Source organism: Dreissena polymorpha, chromosome 3, assembly GCF_020536995.1.
Source record: "Dreissena polymorpha isolate Duluth1 chromosome 3, UMN_Dpol_1.0, whole genome shotgun sequence".
In the NCBI taxonomy this organism is placed as follows: Eukaryota; Metazoa; Mollusca; class Bivalvia; order Myida; family Dreissenidae; genus Dreissena; species Dreissena polymorpha.
In genome coordinates this window covers 120,528,685-120,545,777 of record NC_068357.1, presented here as the reverse complement: position 1 = coordinate 120,545,777, position 17,093 = coordinate 120,528,685, and the positions used below count along the sequence as shown (strand labels likewise).

General features: G+C 37.1%; 1 protein-coding gene across 1 annotated transcript; it reads right to left on the bottom strand.

Moving 5' to 3' along the window:
• Positions 1–11,526: 11,526 nt before the first annotated feature.
• LOC127871233 (uncharacterized) lies at positions 11,527–15,656 on the bottom strand. The gene is made up of 2 exons (XM_052413980.1): positions 15,286–15,656; positions 11,527–13,028 (listed from the first exon to the last, which is right to left on the bottom strand). Exons 1-2 carry the CDS (start codon positions 15,602–15,604, stop codon positions 12,466–12,468), a joined length of 882 nt encoding a protein of 293 aa, XP_052269940.1. The 5' UTR covers positions 15,605–15,656; the 3' UTR covers positions 11,527–12,465.
• Between the last annotated feature and the right edge of the window lie 1,437 nt (positions 15,657–17,093).

Genomic DNA, 17,093 nt, shown 5'->3' with positions numbered 1-17,093 from the left:
GACAGGCACATATCGATACCAGACGCACAGGGTCTCCACCATAGTTAAACGTTCAACACATTTTTTAAAAGTTTATTCATACATTTACAGTATAAACAGTTCAGGTCAGTTGTGTTAACAATGTTAATTATTTTCCATTAAATTGTGCAGCTGGACCTTCTTTATCCAACTTGGAATGCAAGTCCCTGTATAAGGATATAATCTGTCAACATGATATGCTTTTGGAGCCTTTCTTGGCGACTGCTTTACTTTGCAAACGTAATCGTCTATCATCCTTGTGACAAGAAAAGGTCCTTTCCATTTCACGGCTAATTTGGTGCTTATACCAACTTTTCTTGATGGATCATGCAACCACACAACCTGTCCTGGGAAAAACTTCTTCTTCTTTACATTGCTGTCATAGTGCTTCTTTTGATATAGAGCTGCAACCTGACTTCTTGAAATTTCATGACAACCTTTAATTTTCTTTTTCAGCAGACTAACATAGCCATCTACACTTGTTTCCGGTGTGTCCTCTTCTGGTACACCTACTACTGCTTGCAACGGAAGACGAATATCCTTGCCAAATACCATCTTGTTAGGGGAGACGGATGTGCTACTTTGAGGTGAAGAGCGATATGCCATACAAACATACCAACAGGCTGGTTCGTCTTGACAATATGACCGCAGCATAGCAAGAAGTGTTCTGTTAAATCTTTCAACCAGTCCATTTGCCTGAGGTCGTCTAGACGTGGAGTGCGTCTTTTGAATCCCAAGGAAATCACAAAGATCTTCAAGAAGTTTAGATTCAAAACTACGGCCTTGATCTGTGTACACATGTAGGGGAGTTCCAAATCGACATACAAAATTATCCACAAACGCTTTTGCAACAGTTCTCGACTCTAAATCAGATATAGCGACACATTCTGTCAATTTGGTGAACCAATCAATGATAACACGTATGTAGCGATTGCCATTATCTGTAACTGGAAGTGGTCCGAGTATGTCCATTTGCACACGCTCCATTGGTTCGCCATCTAAATAACAACCAAGTGGTGCTTTGTTTGACTGTCGTGAAAGCTTGTTAACTGCACACACAGTCTTTTCCACCCCAAGATGACCGCAACTGGCAACATCATGATTCCATTTCAAAACAACATCACGTCGATCAGACGGCGTTACCAGCTGGTGTAAAATGTCACCATTGTTTTCCTCGTACTTCCGAAACAGCAACCCTCCAACAATTACAAGGCGATCCCACTGTCTCCACAAAGTTGTTATTTCAGCTTTTGAATCTGAAATGTCTTTCCATTCCGGTCTGGTTTCATTTCCATCTTTTGCAAGCTTAATTACACCTATTGCACTGTCACTCAGTTGACTGTAAGCGATGTCTGCATGTGTCCAACCATCAATGAGATATGCTGCTCTCTTAAGTTCTGTTGACTGTGCAGCCACGTTACTTCTTGTAACGGCTCTAATAATTTCATCAGTCGATTCAGCTTTATCTATCATCGCTTCTTGATTATCTTGTTGGTGCTTGCATGACTTGCATGGTCTTCTGGACAAAGCATCGGCATTCTTGTGGCTTGTTCCGGCTCTAAGTTCTACTGTTAAGTCATATGTTTTGAGTTCTTGAAGCCATCGTGTGACTTGTCCAGTTGGTGCTTTTCACGATCTTAACCAGCTCACGGCAGCGTTGTCAGTCCTGACAAGTATGTTCTGTCCATATAAGTAGCTGTGGAAATGTTACAGAGCGGTTACAACTGCCAGAAGCTCCTTCCTTGTTACGCAATAAGACCGCTCATGCACATTTATTGTTTTGCTCATGTAAGCAATAACTCTTTCAAGCTCGTCTTGAACTTGAGACAAAACGGCTCCAACAACTACATCTGAAGCATCTGTGTCTAGAATGAACTGAGAACCCAGTTGAGGGTACGCTAGCACCGGTGCTGATGTAAGCATCTCTTTGAGGAAATCAAAAGCTTCTTGGCACATCTGATTCCAAATAAATTTCGCATTTTTCTCACACAATTTGTTAAGTGGCTTGGCAATGTCAGCAAATCCCTTTACGAATCTTCTGTAATACGATGCTAGGCCAAGAAGGCTCCGAACCTCCTTACTTGACTCTGGAACTGGCCATTCTTTAATTGTTCTGACCTTTTCTGGGTCTGTTTCAACACCTTCTGCGGTTACAATATGACCCAGAAAAGACACTGATTTTCGAAAGAATTTACATTTGGAAGGATTCAGTTTGAGATGAGCCTTTCTTAACCGTTCGAAAACGTCTTCGAGCCGTGTCAAGCTTTCATCGACTGTTTTACCAGGGGTTATGATGTCATCCATATACAGCAATGACTATCCACCGTAGACCCCGCAAAACATCCTCCATAACACGCTCGAAAGTAGAAGGAGCATTTACAAAACCAAACGGCATAACTTTGAAGTGGTACAGGCCATAACTCGTTGAAAAAGCTGTCTTAAGTTTGTCCTTCTCATCCATCTCCACTTGCCAAAACCCTGTACAAAGATCCATTGAGCTAAACCATTTTGATCCAGAGAGTGCATCTAAGTAGTTATCTATCCTGAAAATAGGGTAGGCGTCCTTGACTGTCACATCGTTAAGTTTTCGATAATCCACGCAACACCTTGTGGAGCCATCATTTTTGGACACCAGTACTATTGGCGAAGACCATGGACTGTTTGACGGTTCTATAATACCCTTTTGAAGCATCTTCTCAACTTCAGCACGTTCCACTTCTCTTTTACCATATGGCTGCCGTCTAAGTTGCTGCCTGATGGGGTTAGCACTTCCAGTGTTTATCTTGTGTTTCACGACGTTTTTGCCCCCGAGATCGTCGGACGACTTTGCAAACACATCTTGGTACTTATACAACAATTTTGCATACTTGTTTTTCTGTTCGGGATCCAAATATTCAACACCGTCGTCAAACATCTTTTTCACATGTTCTGGCAAAATGACCTCTTCAGACTGCACACCCGTGTAACTTTTGACTGTCGCGCACGTATCTGTTTGAATTTGTTTAGAAATTATGGGGTCCTCAACTTGGAAACACTCGCCAACAAGATATCCTGCTTCCAAACAAACTGTTTCATCAAAAACGTTCACAGCACACACGGACACATCTTCTCCCTGAGTTTCAACAATGCCTGCCACAACTCGACAACTTATGTCCTGCAAGCCTTGAATCCCATCAACAAACACTACCTCTGGCACAAAGCCTTTTACTTCTACAGGTAACATCTGAAAGCTCCTAGGTGGTATTTCAACCTTCTCTTTCACGAGCACCCTGCATACACTCAGCCCAGTCCCTTCTGTAACACAATCAATTGTATTACCATCCAGTGTGTGAAGTTTATGATTTTGAATGTCCCAGGATTTAATGTGGTTTGCCATAAAATCTTGTCCCATAATTCCTTGAATATTTGGTATATCGCAAACGGTGGCGTCAATTGCAGTCGTGAAACTCCCGACCTTCAACTTCAACTCTACAGAACCTTGAACGTTTAAAGGTGTGCCGTCTACGGCACAAACTGTACGATTATGCTCACGCAAATCATCTGTCTTCTTTCCTATAGCCTCAAGGGTGTCTTTAGATATTAAAGTGGTTGTTGCTCCACTATCTTATAGCAAGGTTACCGCAGTTCCGTCTATTAATCCTTCAATATAGACACCATTGTTTTTCGTTTTCATTAGATCGCTGCAGTGACCAACCCGCAATGCCTTTTCATCTGGTCTGCATGGCACCTCTATTTGTTTAGGTCGATTTTTCACTTGAACCGTCGCATTACGACCTATTGACGTGACGGTCTGAAGTTTTCCTGCTGCAGTCCTCGTCTGTTGTCTTTTATCGGACATTCTCTGATGAAATGGTTTGTAGAACCACATCTGTAGCACGATCTTCCAGAGATTCTGCCTCCCATGGTAGATTCAAGTTTGTCCAATCGTTGCTCAATACGCTTAATGGCACTGGTAAACTGATCATAAATTCCCTCATGTACCGGGTTGGTTTCAAAAGATCTCTCTCTGCTGCTTGTACTTGTAACACCCCTAATCTGCGCTCCTACACCTTGCCCCGGACGTCCCAACATCTCTTCATAACGCTCAACCACCTCCACAGCTTCACTAATTGTCTGCCAAGTTTTATCCATTAAACGGTATCTCGACTCGGCTGAAACATTCTTATAAAAATGTTGTAATGCAAGCATTTCTTGGGCCTCTTGATCTAGTGTTGAATAGGCTTTCTGAGACAGTAGTCGTATTTCATCCCCAAAAGCAGCAATTGTTTCTGTTTTTCCCCTCATTCTGTTTTGCATCTTTGAAAGCCATCGTTTCTGTTGTCTTTTGCTTCCAAACCTCTGTTCTAATCTGTTTGTCAGGAGTTTGTAAGACCGTTTCTCTGCAACAGGTAACGAACTGTAATGCATGCGAGCCTGCTGCTTAAGAGATGTAGCAAGGTATAGTAACTTATCCCTTTCGTTCCATTGTGCAAGCTCTGCACAATCTTTGAAGTATGCGATGTACTGGTCCCAATCTTCATCTCCGGAATAAGGGTCTGGTTAAATGTTTGGACGCGGTCCACGTCTGTAAAAGCCACCATATGCCTCATCAAATTGGCCCTCTTGGTACTCTTGACCTTCCCCTCTTCCGTTCTCGTTCACATTGAAGTCAACCTCGGAGTCGGACTGGTCATTGTTTTCCGCCATTGTACGACTAATGTGAAAGTAATGGCACAAAGAAAAAAAACTTGAAAATTTGCACTTTATTATTCACAATACAACATAAATCATATAAATTTACACAACAAGCAGTTAGGAAACGATCATCTACTTCTGTTTCTGTCTTTTAACGTCCCTGCCGTTCCGTTCTGGTGCAGACGTTCCGTTCTAGTGCAGCCGTTCCCGTTCTATTGCAGCCGTTCCCGTTCAAGTGCAGCCGTTCCCGTTCTTGTGCAGCCGTTTCCGTTCTATTTCAGCCGTTCCCGTTCTTATGCAGCCGTTTCGTTCTGGTGCAGCCGTTACCGTTCTATTGCAGCCGTTCCCGCTCTATTGCAGCCGTTTTCGTTCATGTGCAGCCGCTCCGTTCTGGTAATGCAGTTCCCGTTTTCGTCAGGCTGTTTCCGTTCCCGTCAGGCCGTTCCCGTTTTCGTCAGGCCGTTCCCGTTCTCGTCAGGCCGTTCCCGTTTTCGTCAGGCCGTTCCCGTTTTCGTCAGGCCGTTCCCGTTTTCGTCAGGCCGTTCCCGTTTCTGTCCCTTGCTGTTTTCCCCGGGGTGACGAAAAACAAAAGTTCTGAGATGCTAAAAGTATATTAGCATCCCAATTCTGACACCAATGTAACGGTTTCGTGCCGTCGGTAAATACTGTTTCCTTTCTATCAACCAGGTAGTTATTAGTTTATTAAAATACTATTAGTCTGTGAATAGATGTCTTCAAGAATAAAGAAATGAAAACAGTGAGACTTAATTTATTTATACTTCTCAAAATATACCAACATGAAACAACAAATGTATAAGAATATAATATAGTTACATTTTGTCCGACATCGCAGTTCTTTATTGTTATTATTATTATTAAAGTTGTTAAAGGTTTAAATAATTTTAGATGGTGTGTGGCCGAAAAGTTGAATGTGTCCTAAGTCGTCTGCGGCGCGTCTTTTATTTGGATGCCCCTTGATACAATTCCTCAGACTCCGTAAACGGTTATGTGACAGCTCCGACCAATCAGAATGCTTGAATCGCCGATTTGACCACTGTCATCCAATCAAATATGCGCGCCAAATGAACTCTTCAAAACGCTTCCGCACATCAGGAAATAGTTCCAAATTTTATATCTATGCATATCAATCAAATGACAATAACTTGATATAAAACCGTAGCAAATCGTTAACATAAATACAATAAGACATAGTTTACTGTAACCATTAACTATTTGGCACAGTCTTTTGCTAAAATCACAAAGATAAAGTTATGACTTTACAAGCATGGTCGACACTGTTTGACAAGGAAGTGTTATTCTTTATGGAATTACAATCATAGGAACGAGAATTAATAACTAAAGTTGTGAGTAACATTTAAGGATTATAAGGAATAAGATGTAGATAGAATGATATATGTATGAAACCTCAGTAAACTGTTCAACATGCATATGTCATGTAATTCAACGAACTGTCAGAATCTGTCAACATTCGGTGAGTAGGTCTTTGCCCATATCCTAGATAATGATACTTGTTATGAAACCTTATTATGAGTTTTGCTTAGGATTACTTGTAGTCCATTATATTACAATATAATCTAAAATGAATTAAAACTTGCTCCTGAGTTACGGCCGTTATCCCTACATGTATTCGTACGGTTAATAAGCATAGTTACATTCCGCAGGTTTAAAGCGTACCTCGTTTAGTATAAGCTAATGGTCACGTAAAAAACGTTCACGAACAAAACGGTGTGCAAAGCTTGGAAATAATCTCCACAGAAATCAGCGAAAGTATACAATGTACATCTGTTATCAACTATTACTACATGTACTTATAGAATTTGGAAAAGCCCCATTTTTGCAATTGAAAAACAATTGACCTTTTTAGTCATTGATCACTGATTTTGCCGAGATATACATGTACAGTATCAATTGGCAAAGGAACAATATTTACGAAAGATTATGCTTAAATCAATCGTAAACATATTAACGATTCGGACAAGAACAGTTTGTTATGTGTAATTGCGCTAAAGGTAGAGCGTGTATCTATATTGTATGACATACATGTATGGACAACCTGTACTTTTGAATAATTCGTGTTCTCGCCTTGTATATCCGACCTTCTTAATGAAAGCAAATCCTATATTTTATTTATAGACAATTGCCACTGAATTGCTTACTGCTTACTTTAATAATTTACTTACATGTACTTTGATATTGCTTACATCATACAGTTGGTCGTCTGACGGAATAATATTTGTGTGTTTCAAAGAACGGTTATCTCTCGTTTTAATACTATTTGTTCACTGAATATTGAAGCTGAGTATTCTAAGACAGACATGCATATATAACGTGTATTAACTTCTAATTATCAACAGATTTAACGAAACAAGTTTAATACACGTGTATTAATGTCCGGGAATCTAATTTAACAGGTACTGTACATGTAAGTACACGTAACCTTCCTTCTTAAAATGTTTTACACATTCAACTCTGTCTATTTCTGTGATACACGTTCACTCTTAACTAATCCTGCAAAGTGTTTTTAAACATTTGCCTCTGAAACGCTCTGTGCTGAACAGTCGTTTTGGTATTTCACCTGTTGCTTTCCCATTCATTGCGACACGGGGGCACTTTAAACATGTGATCTATGTAACGGTTACATAGTTCGACCGTTACTTCCCTTTCCCAAAACTCCCGCAAACAATTTTCCAGCTGTTCTTTGGTGCGTGGACTCGCCTTTGCCTCGTGTCTTTTCATCTGGTTCCAGACAAACTCTATCGGGTTTAAGTCCGGACTTTCTGAAAAGGCACATTAATTATTAATTAACATTTACCATAGAAATTCTGTATACCATGGTCTTTTTAACAACGTTTTTTTTAAAGATTACATGTAGCATAATATCGCACCAGCCTTCAGGTTTTTAATGGAAACTCATAAAAACGGGATCGCTGTAAAGCAACTCCTTGCACAACAACATAAATTTTATGCTACATGTGTAATAACAGAGATACTAATTTGAGTCATTTGTATGTTAATGTAACGACTCGCCCCCTTAACGACTCGCCCCATAACGACTCGCCCAGTGTTTTATAACGATTCGCCCCACATATACACATGTAACGACTCGCCCCACATTTATAACGAACATTTTTGATTTGAGAAGACTTGTAGATTTTAGATTATTAATACTGAAGATGCGTTTGAATTTACTAAAAGGCAATGAAAAAATCTGCAGACAGATGGAGGAAGTCACTAAAATAGTCAGCATCAAATTACACGTAACATGTTGATATGTAATTATTGGCAAGTTATACGTACACAAACGAGAAAGCATTTCCGCAATTTTAACAAAAACAGTCAATTCTTTAAATAAACAACAAGTAAATCTGCACGCAGAAACTGTAGAAACAAAACATGAAGTACTTCAAGCTCGATGTACGTCATGTCAAATGATTCTGGAACGAGGGGAAACAATAGTAAATAATGACGATTGTTAACAATCAAGTTACAGTGAATACAAATGTACATACAAATGTAACAAAATTTTCTAGAACTTGGCAAAAAATTATACGCTCTGCTATATCGAAATATACATGTTCATACACATTTACCTGCATTTCACCGCGAACCACCGAGGCCGCGGTGGTCCACCGCGATCATGGTGGTCCACCGTGAGATCGATTTCCGGTGTTCAGCCACTGTCGATCTATCATGATGGAAACACCTTCAGATCGTGATGATTTTCCACGCTCACGAAAAATTGTCCACGTTGGGAGTGGGGTGGATGGCAGAAATCGCGCTAGACGTAGTGTAGTGTCGTGTTGTTTTTTTCAGAACATAACGATAAGTTACAACGCACAGAGCTTCCTCACACTTGTAGACCCAAACTTCATCTGCAGCATATGCGTTTACGTGCTCAAGAATCCCGTTTTAACCTCGTGCGGAAATTCCTTTTGCAAGTCGTACCTTCGCTTCCGACAAGAACACGAATGCGGTATGTCGCAATTGACCAGTCGCCAAATTATCGATCGCTCCGCCCACATAGTCACGTGGTCTAGTGCTTAGAAAAGCAGATCGCACCTATAGCGGATTACGTGAGGGAAATATTTGTAATGATGTATTATGCTCTTTTCTATAATATAAATTATTAAAGCCGCACACTAAACTAAACTGCTTTGTAAAACGTTAATACAATCATAAATACTTTAGAGAGAAATGGAGTAATCAAAATAAATGAGTTAACGGCAGACTGACTATCAGAAACGTTTCTTATACATATTTTATAGGGAGTTGATGAAAAATCCGTTGTAAAAATGAGCATTTATCTCATATTGATTTTGAACTTGTATTCAACCGTCTGACAGTGAACCCGGTGGCTATGCATATATAATTTTGAAAATATTTTTATTAAATGCAAATGACATACCATATCATGATGGGTTTTTTGTTTATTAAAAATGTTTAGATCTTTGTTTTATTGTGTTATTTAAAAAAAGACACCGATTTTTTTTATTTAGATATAAATTAAATTTTGATTGTAACCATACAGGACTAGTTTCGTGGTTTCATTAACAGATAGTCTACTATGCATTTTATTTCATTTATGTTTAATGCGAACCTGTTACATTTTTAACTATCAAAAAATGAAATGCTGGTATTACGGTGCTGTTCACGAACATTCGAATTGAATACATTTAGCATATTATGCATTTGCTTATTTATAACAAGATGGCCCTTATATGTTAATTGCATTTTTCACATTTCTCTCCGTATCAATATATGTTGTATTAGATATGTTGTTGTTGTATTATAAGCCGTACATTTTACACTTGAAGTCGCTTTAAGCTGGCTAAGCCGCGTTGAAATCACCTTTTTGTTGTTTTTACTTTAGTTAAAACAATATTTAAGTTAACAATTTATAATGATTTCCTTTGTTTATGATCCACAGAAAATAAATATATAATTGGAAATCATTTAAGTAATTAAATAGTTTTCTTTTCTTGTGTACAGTACCTAACAATGCCTTAATGTTCCTTCATTCTGAGATCCACGCTACATACTGTTATTTATTAATCATCGACAATTACGCTGAGATTAATAAGCACGTGTGGCAATTATTATGTTGCCCAAACTGCTTAATAATATTGTGCATCAAACGGTATAACACGTTTTATAGAACACACACCTGGTGTGGTTAAACTAATTATTGTGTTTGTTTTCTCATTACTCGTTCATATGTTCAAGAAATAAAGATAAAATAATAACCTTTTATAAAGTATGTATAGCACCTACAATTTTGAATAATGATCGAACAGTCATGATCATGCATTTGATATAAAATCTGTGTAAACTCTTAATAATTACGTCCATTCCATATGTACAACACGCTTTGTTTGTCGGACAAAATCGCGGCCAGATAAGCTTTGCTGAGGGGTGTGTGAAAAATCGATATCTGCGATAAAAGCGATCGATACTTTGGCGACTGGTCAATTACGTGGAAAATGAAACCGTAAAGCCAGTGATATTGCTAAGGAATCATATTAATGGTTTGACGTCGAATGCGATAATAGTGCTCGAGATTACAAAGTTATTATCAAGCTCGAGATTCTTAACGGCACGTCAGCGCAAAATGTCTAAGTTAAAAGCGTTGCAGTCGTCGCTTTAACGTCAATCAAGCTGGCAAGTTTGGAATTTCAAAAGAAACCGCTTAAACGCATCCTAAGACTAATAGAACAAAAAACAGAATCCTTCATTAATAGTTAAAGTCGATTAAACACTCTAAAGTCATTGATCTAAACAGCGACTTCGATTTACATAATAAATATAGCTATGCCTCGCAAGCATTTCCATGCCGTAATTTCTGCTGGGAAGATGTGTATTAAAGAAAGAAGCGTAAATTGACAGAGATAACATAGTTACTGCCGTGAGACGCTGCTGCGACAAGTATGCCTGGTGCGGTTTTGAGTTTGAGCACGATGTCCACATGTTGTTTCCCGTGGAATTCACGAATAACTGGTTTTCTGACGATTTCCTGACCACCACTGTTAACTGCAGAGGACCTTGCAATACCAGCAGTTGAGAATGGTATCCGCAAAATACTTAACAAGTGCGAGTGAGAAAATCGCTTTTTGTAAATCAGTCATCTAGCAATTTGTATCGTCATATCTTAATACAACATATTATTAACAATCTACATTATTGTTTCTTAATCGTGTTGATATAGTTCTGTTCTATTCAAATCTTGTCTCTTGTCTCTTCTTTTAATGCGTTAACTGGCTGAACCACTGTTATGTTATGGTGTGTTATAGGAATGTAATCAATAAATGTTGTTCTGTGTGAGACCGATGGTCTTTTTAGATACGCTTATAAGATATATTATTACTTTAAAAATGACGGAATTATTTTTAATAAAAATACACGCGTGCCTTCAATTCCTTTCCAATTTGTGTTCTTCAGATGCATAGAAACGATAACCATGCAATTATATATGGATACTGTCTTTTCAAATGTGCAGCGCCAACAGCTTGCATTTTGTTATACACTCTATGATAAGTTTTGATTAAAGGTTGTTTTATCTGCTTCATTAAAAACAATATTATGTTCATTTTATGTCTTACATACCAAACGTTCAAGCACGTTATCAGTTTTACTTTTTTCATTGACAAATTTGGATTTTATAATAAAACATTACATTAATTACGCATACAATGGAGCTGGAGTTATTCATTAATTGAGTCATCCTTTATCAATTTTTAAATAAGATAAAACGAATAAAATATCGAACTACATATTGTAATGTAGGTAAAAGTTAGCTGAATAAGGGTATAAGATATGCTATATGACGTTTTGCTTTTTTACTAGTGAGTATTGTTATCTTTTCCTTAAACATTCATTTTATTAAAAATAATTAAAATGAGACGGTGTATGAATATTATCATATAAAACTACACATATATTGTTATTACAAGCAATACATTTAAGCATACGTCTAGAACAGTACATTTAAAACTGTATTCGCAAACGAAAGGCACCTTTAAGAAATAAAAATATTCAACAAATAAATAAATTGAATAAATCCCGGCTAGCCTGTATACTGAAAAAAGCAACGAAGACACGGTTTAATGTAATACTATTTCTTTATAAATGGAACTGGCTTTTTGGTGTTTGTTCTGATGAATGTCAAATTTTGTACAAATTTCTTATATTTGAAAATAAGAATAATAAATAAGTTTTTTACGGTAGGTCCAAGCGATACGTTTAATCACTAAATAATATCTACGTATGCGTTGAATCAAGTATTATCAAAAATACGGATCAGCGATGGAATAAGCAATCCAACAATTAAGAAAAACTTTAAAATAATTTTTAATCATTAAACGTACTTAAAGTTTTTATCAATAACCAATATTTAATACAGTGACAAAAAAGAAGTAGCTTAGAGATAAACGTTTCTAATGTAGACCATCCACTCCATCTTACTAGTGTCCATAGACTAGGGGAAAAGTTAATCGTTTAGTGCAGAATAATATCCGTTTGCATGCGGTGAGTTGCTTGACATACGAAGCTGAAATTTAGCACATCTTCATACCACATATGCTTCTAAATGGCTATGTTGTAATTCTTAGCAAAGAATGTTATATATTTTATTTAAATTCTGCCTTGCGTTATAATGTTGAAAATTAACATGTAAGTATTCCCAGAGATTGAAAACTCATTAAAATAATGATACTTTATATTGAAGGTTCATACCAGTAATCGATCAACAGCTTTTGTTTATTTCGTGCAAACAACGCACGTCAGTTCTCGCCCGTCGACGTACGGTGGACATTTCAGGGACCCACCACATCTTGCCTCTGCAAAGTAGAATAGCTTCCCGTCAGTATTTCCCGAGTCATTTGGCAGTGCTTCGGGGTTGGCGTCCAGGCATATGAACTCTGAAGCGGCCGCATGCGAAATATCGCCTGCCACGAGGTAACCCTCGTACTCTAAGGTCCATCCGTCCAGGCATTTGTTGCGACCCGGAATCATCAGCAATTGCGAACGAGGAGACTGACAAACGGCGCACGGAGCATCTTGATCGGTAATTTCCCTATCGAAGAAAGTTACCCTGCTCCGGTGATCAAACTCATACTCAGCCCCGAAAACCGGCGCTCCGCTCTGTTTGGTGTCTTCAAATTTTCTCCATAGTGGCTCCTTGGTGAGGCAAAGGTAGTTCGCGGCAGCTCCTTGGTTCCCGTAATGACTGCCTGCCGCGTAACCCGAATACACGGTTTGTGTCCTATTAGCGTTACACGTCGATCTTCCCCATCGGGTGTAAATTGATCCACCAGGAGTCGCTAAATGGATTTATTAAAATACATTAAAATAAGATATTTGTTAAATAGGCTCTCTTTTTTTGGTATTCCTTATTTATATATTAATCTTGATATTGCGTATCAGCATACATTTTATCCTAGTAACAATACAATATCGAATTTAAAATGCATATTTTAGGTCAATGCACATCCACTTCCAACGCTCAAGTCCGTTGTTACTAAGTTTTATATGCATAAATCAAATAGCGCAAATGTATTGTGTGTTGCTCACTGTAATACTATATGATGTAATCAATCCTTTGGAAAATTCTTTTATCACATGCAATACCCTGTTTCCCATGTAATATAACCATTACGAATATTTTTATCTTACACATGTGTAATATACGTTTTAAGCGTTTTCATTGGCTTATTTTCGTTCGATTGACTAATCGCATTTTGTTATTTTGCTGAAATGACGTTGCAATGTCAAATGACGTCACGAAATGTAAACAACATTCAGGATTTATTATTATGATTGCCTAAATATTGAATTAATTTGCTCATTTAAAAGCAAGTGATAAAAAAGATCTGACACTAGTTGTTATTTCATATCATGTTTTATTAAGCTCGTCCAGGAAATTCGTTAGTAAGCTCGCCAAAGGCTCGCTAACTGACAAAATTCCTGAACTCGTTTAATTAAATATGGTATGATATGACAACTCGTGCACGATCCTATATATATTAATAAATATTTCGAGAAAGTTAGTAAAGTCATAACGTAACAAACGTCTCTTATTTAGCATGTATTGAAATTAGAAACCCATATGCAGCGCAAAACGCAAATATCACAGCGAAACTTCACCTGCACTTCCAGAAGAGAAACTTTATTATAGCATGCTGTCCTTTAGTAATAGCAATGAACCAATTGCCAAACAGTAAGGCACAAACAATGAACTAGAAAAGACACATACACACACACGCGCACACACACGCACGCACGCCCACAAACACACACACACGCACACGCACACACACACACACACACACACACACACACACACACACACACACACACACACACACACACTCACACAATTTGCTGATCATGCCATGTAAAACTTACTTTGTTTCGAATGAATGCATTTTAAGATACTTAAATAGTAACATTAGAGGTCATCATACCAGTATGATTTATTGTGATCAAAATATCCAGCTTTATGATAATCAAAACCTCAGCAGTTTAAGATTATTAAATATGATTCCATACTATGAACATGTAACCTTTAAAATATGCTCATATTTTGATTTTGTTCGAAAGATTTTTGTCTAAACTCGTTACTTCAAGTAAAGTTCCTGTTTCAACAATTTCCTATCATTTATATCGACTTGTTCCTTAATATATATCAGGGTAATATTATCTCACAAAGCTTTTAAGAAAATCTTAACCTCAAGAAAACACACAATAGATATACATTGCATGATGAAAATAACCAACAATATTTGCATCCGTAAGTCAACGTTTATATTATTTTAGCAGTGATATATAAGCGCCCTACATGTTAATATTATTACAACATAATATTTATATGAAATGCAATTTGACACATTTCCATTGGCAGTGTAATACAAGCATTTGAAACAGGGTTATTAAACTATACAGTTTACTATTTGGTTCATATTTGTTAAAAAAAAAACAATGTAGGTGTTATAATTTTAAAGTAATTATAAAGTATCAAATGTTAAAATACAAAAGACTTAATGTTCCTAAGCGTTAAGAAACCCTAGTTTAGCAGAAAAAAATGCAGTTAAGACTGTAGTGAATAGTAATGAAAACAAAATATAAGGAATCAAATATATAACTTTTATAAATACAGAGAGGATATTTAATATTTTGATGTATGATCAAATATAATTGAACGAGTTGCTTAAGGTGTTATGTAGATCGGTTTTAATGCACGTTTATAAGCGCATTCTGCATACGCCTCTGTTTAAATGAAAACTGTGAACAAAATCGTTATTAGTTCACTAAATTATCGACATGAGTTAATTGTGTGAATGTTTTCCTTTCATTATGTTAATTATTATACATTATTATCAGGTTGCCTCTAAATGTTCGGTCCCTGTGAATGTTTTACGTATCTTTCGGACATGATATATGTACATATTTCTTAGCGTCAGAAAACTTACGGAGTAATTAAGGTACGAGAATTAACTCCAAATGCGTTAAATGAATCTTACGCGTCTTGATTATTAAGTATGCGTTAAGCATGATTAAGGAACATGTTAGTATACATACATAAACCAGTCATCACCGAGGTAATGCGGCCAGGCAGTCCGTTGGTAAGCGTTGTCAATTTCTCCTCAATGCGCTTATCCTCAGCGGTCAGTTGTGTTTCCATGGAAGCAGTTGCCATGTCCCTGCTCAGCTGATAGTTATTTAGTTGATTCTGGACATTCTTAAGTTCTCTCTTCAGAATGTCCACCTGGTGCTGAAGCTCGAAAACGGCATCTACAAGTTTGTCCTGGAATGTGTATTTAGCGCATATGGTCTCCTCTGTCAAAGCAGATGACATCAATAGCGACACCAACAAAATATCAGTATAATATGAAGCCATGTTCTATCGCAATGTCTACCATTCGTTCGGTACAAGACAAGTATCCAAGCAGTAGTGCGTGATGCATTTATATATAGATAGGCTGTATTATGAACCGGAAATAAACGCTTTCGTTTTTATGATTTATACATGCACAAGTAGAGATTGATGTCCTGTTTACCCGTTCATTTAATTTCCTGTTTGCCAATACATTTGATATCCTGTTTGCCAATACATTTAATTTCCTGTTTACCAATACATTTAATTCATGTTTACCAATACATTTAATTATTGTTTACCAATAGATTAAATTCCCTTTTTCCCACGATATTTATTATCCATTTGGCCAACACATTTAATATCCTGTTGAACAATACAGTAAATGTCCTGTTTGCCAAGATATTTATCCTTTTTACCACGATATTTAATATATTGTTTGCCATGTCATGTTTATCCAAACAGTAAATATGATATGCATGAGCATGTTCATATTACAAGGAACAACAAACAGTAATATAATATTATCAATATTGATAGATCTTGTATTTGTTACTTTAAATGTCATTTAATTTTTAGGAAATGGTGTGGTTAGTGACATAATACAATCAAAAGTTTAATTTCAAATAAATGCAGTCAGGAACACATCTTTATGTTGATGTGTGTGTTTAATTGCTTTAAGTATATATGTCCCTTAGCGACGTCAATATGAGAGGACTTAGTAATATTATAATAAAATTGGACGTCCTATAGGCTACACCTGCGCAAACTTGAAGTCCTGAGAGAAGTGTTTCATTCTGTCAGTTTTATAATCGGCACTTATGCTTTTTTAGCATGTATTGAATGTTTTCCATGGACAGGATATTTAACTGCCTTTAACATATTCTGCCATCGTTAATGATTAAGCAATGTCATGAAAATCCTATGACGCCTGGACACCATATGCTGACCAAAATTGATGACATCGCATACGAGATCGCGTTCAGGTGGCCAAGTTATAATTTCTTCAAAAGTATTTGGTGTACTTAATGTTCACACGTTTATTATGAATGGCAAATGATTTAGAGATATGCAATCAACAATACGTTTATTGGTAAACACTAGAACACATGTGTTGGAGATTGTAAATTACTGAACATGCTACCCTTGGCATTTGGACTGTCGATATAATAACTTCATATATTGTTTGAAGTCTAAGTTTGACTAGTTACATTGTTTTATTGAACCTGTGTTTACATTATGTGAGATATGTGTATCATATTTACACCACCATACAGAATATCACTCGAACCTCGAGACAGTTTATGGATTTATTATATTTTGCTACCCTACTTTATTTCGATCACTGACAAAAAAGAATAGACTTAAAAGCAGGTTGGAGAACCTCCTTAAACCACGTTCGGGCCACATGACGGAGCAGTGTCGGTCAAGGAACATCTAGAAGCCAACATAGGTTGAGAAGCCCCTTGCCGGTGCCAGGGACTGCTTCGGGCAGTGTATTCATGTAAATATT

What these genes read in the sequence shown, in the direction of transcription:
- LOC127871233 (XM_052413980.1), bottom strand. Translation starts at nt 15,604, where the DNA reads ATGGCTTCATATTATACTGATATTTTGTTGGTGTCGCTATTGATGTCA. An exon ending in CTCGGTGATGACTGGTTTAT is followed by an intron (nt 13,029 to 15,285) that starts GTATGTATACTA and finishes AAATCCATTTAG; the next exon opens with CGACTCCTGGTGGATCAATT.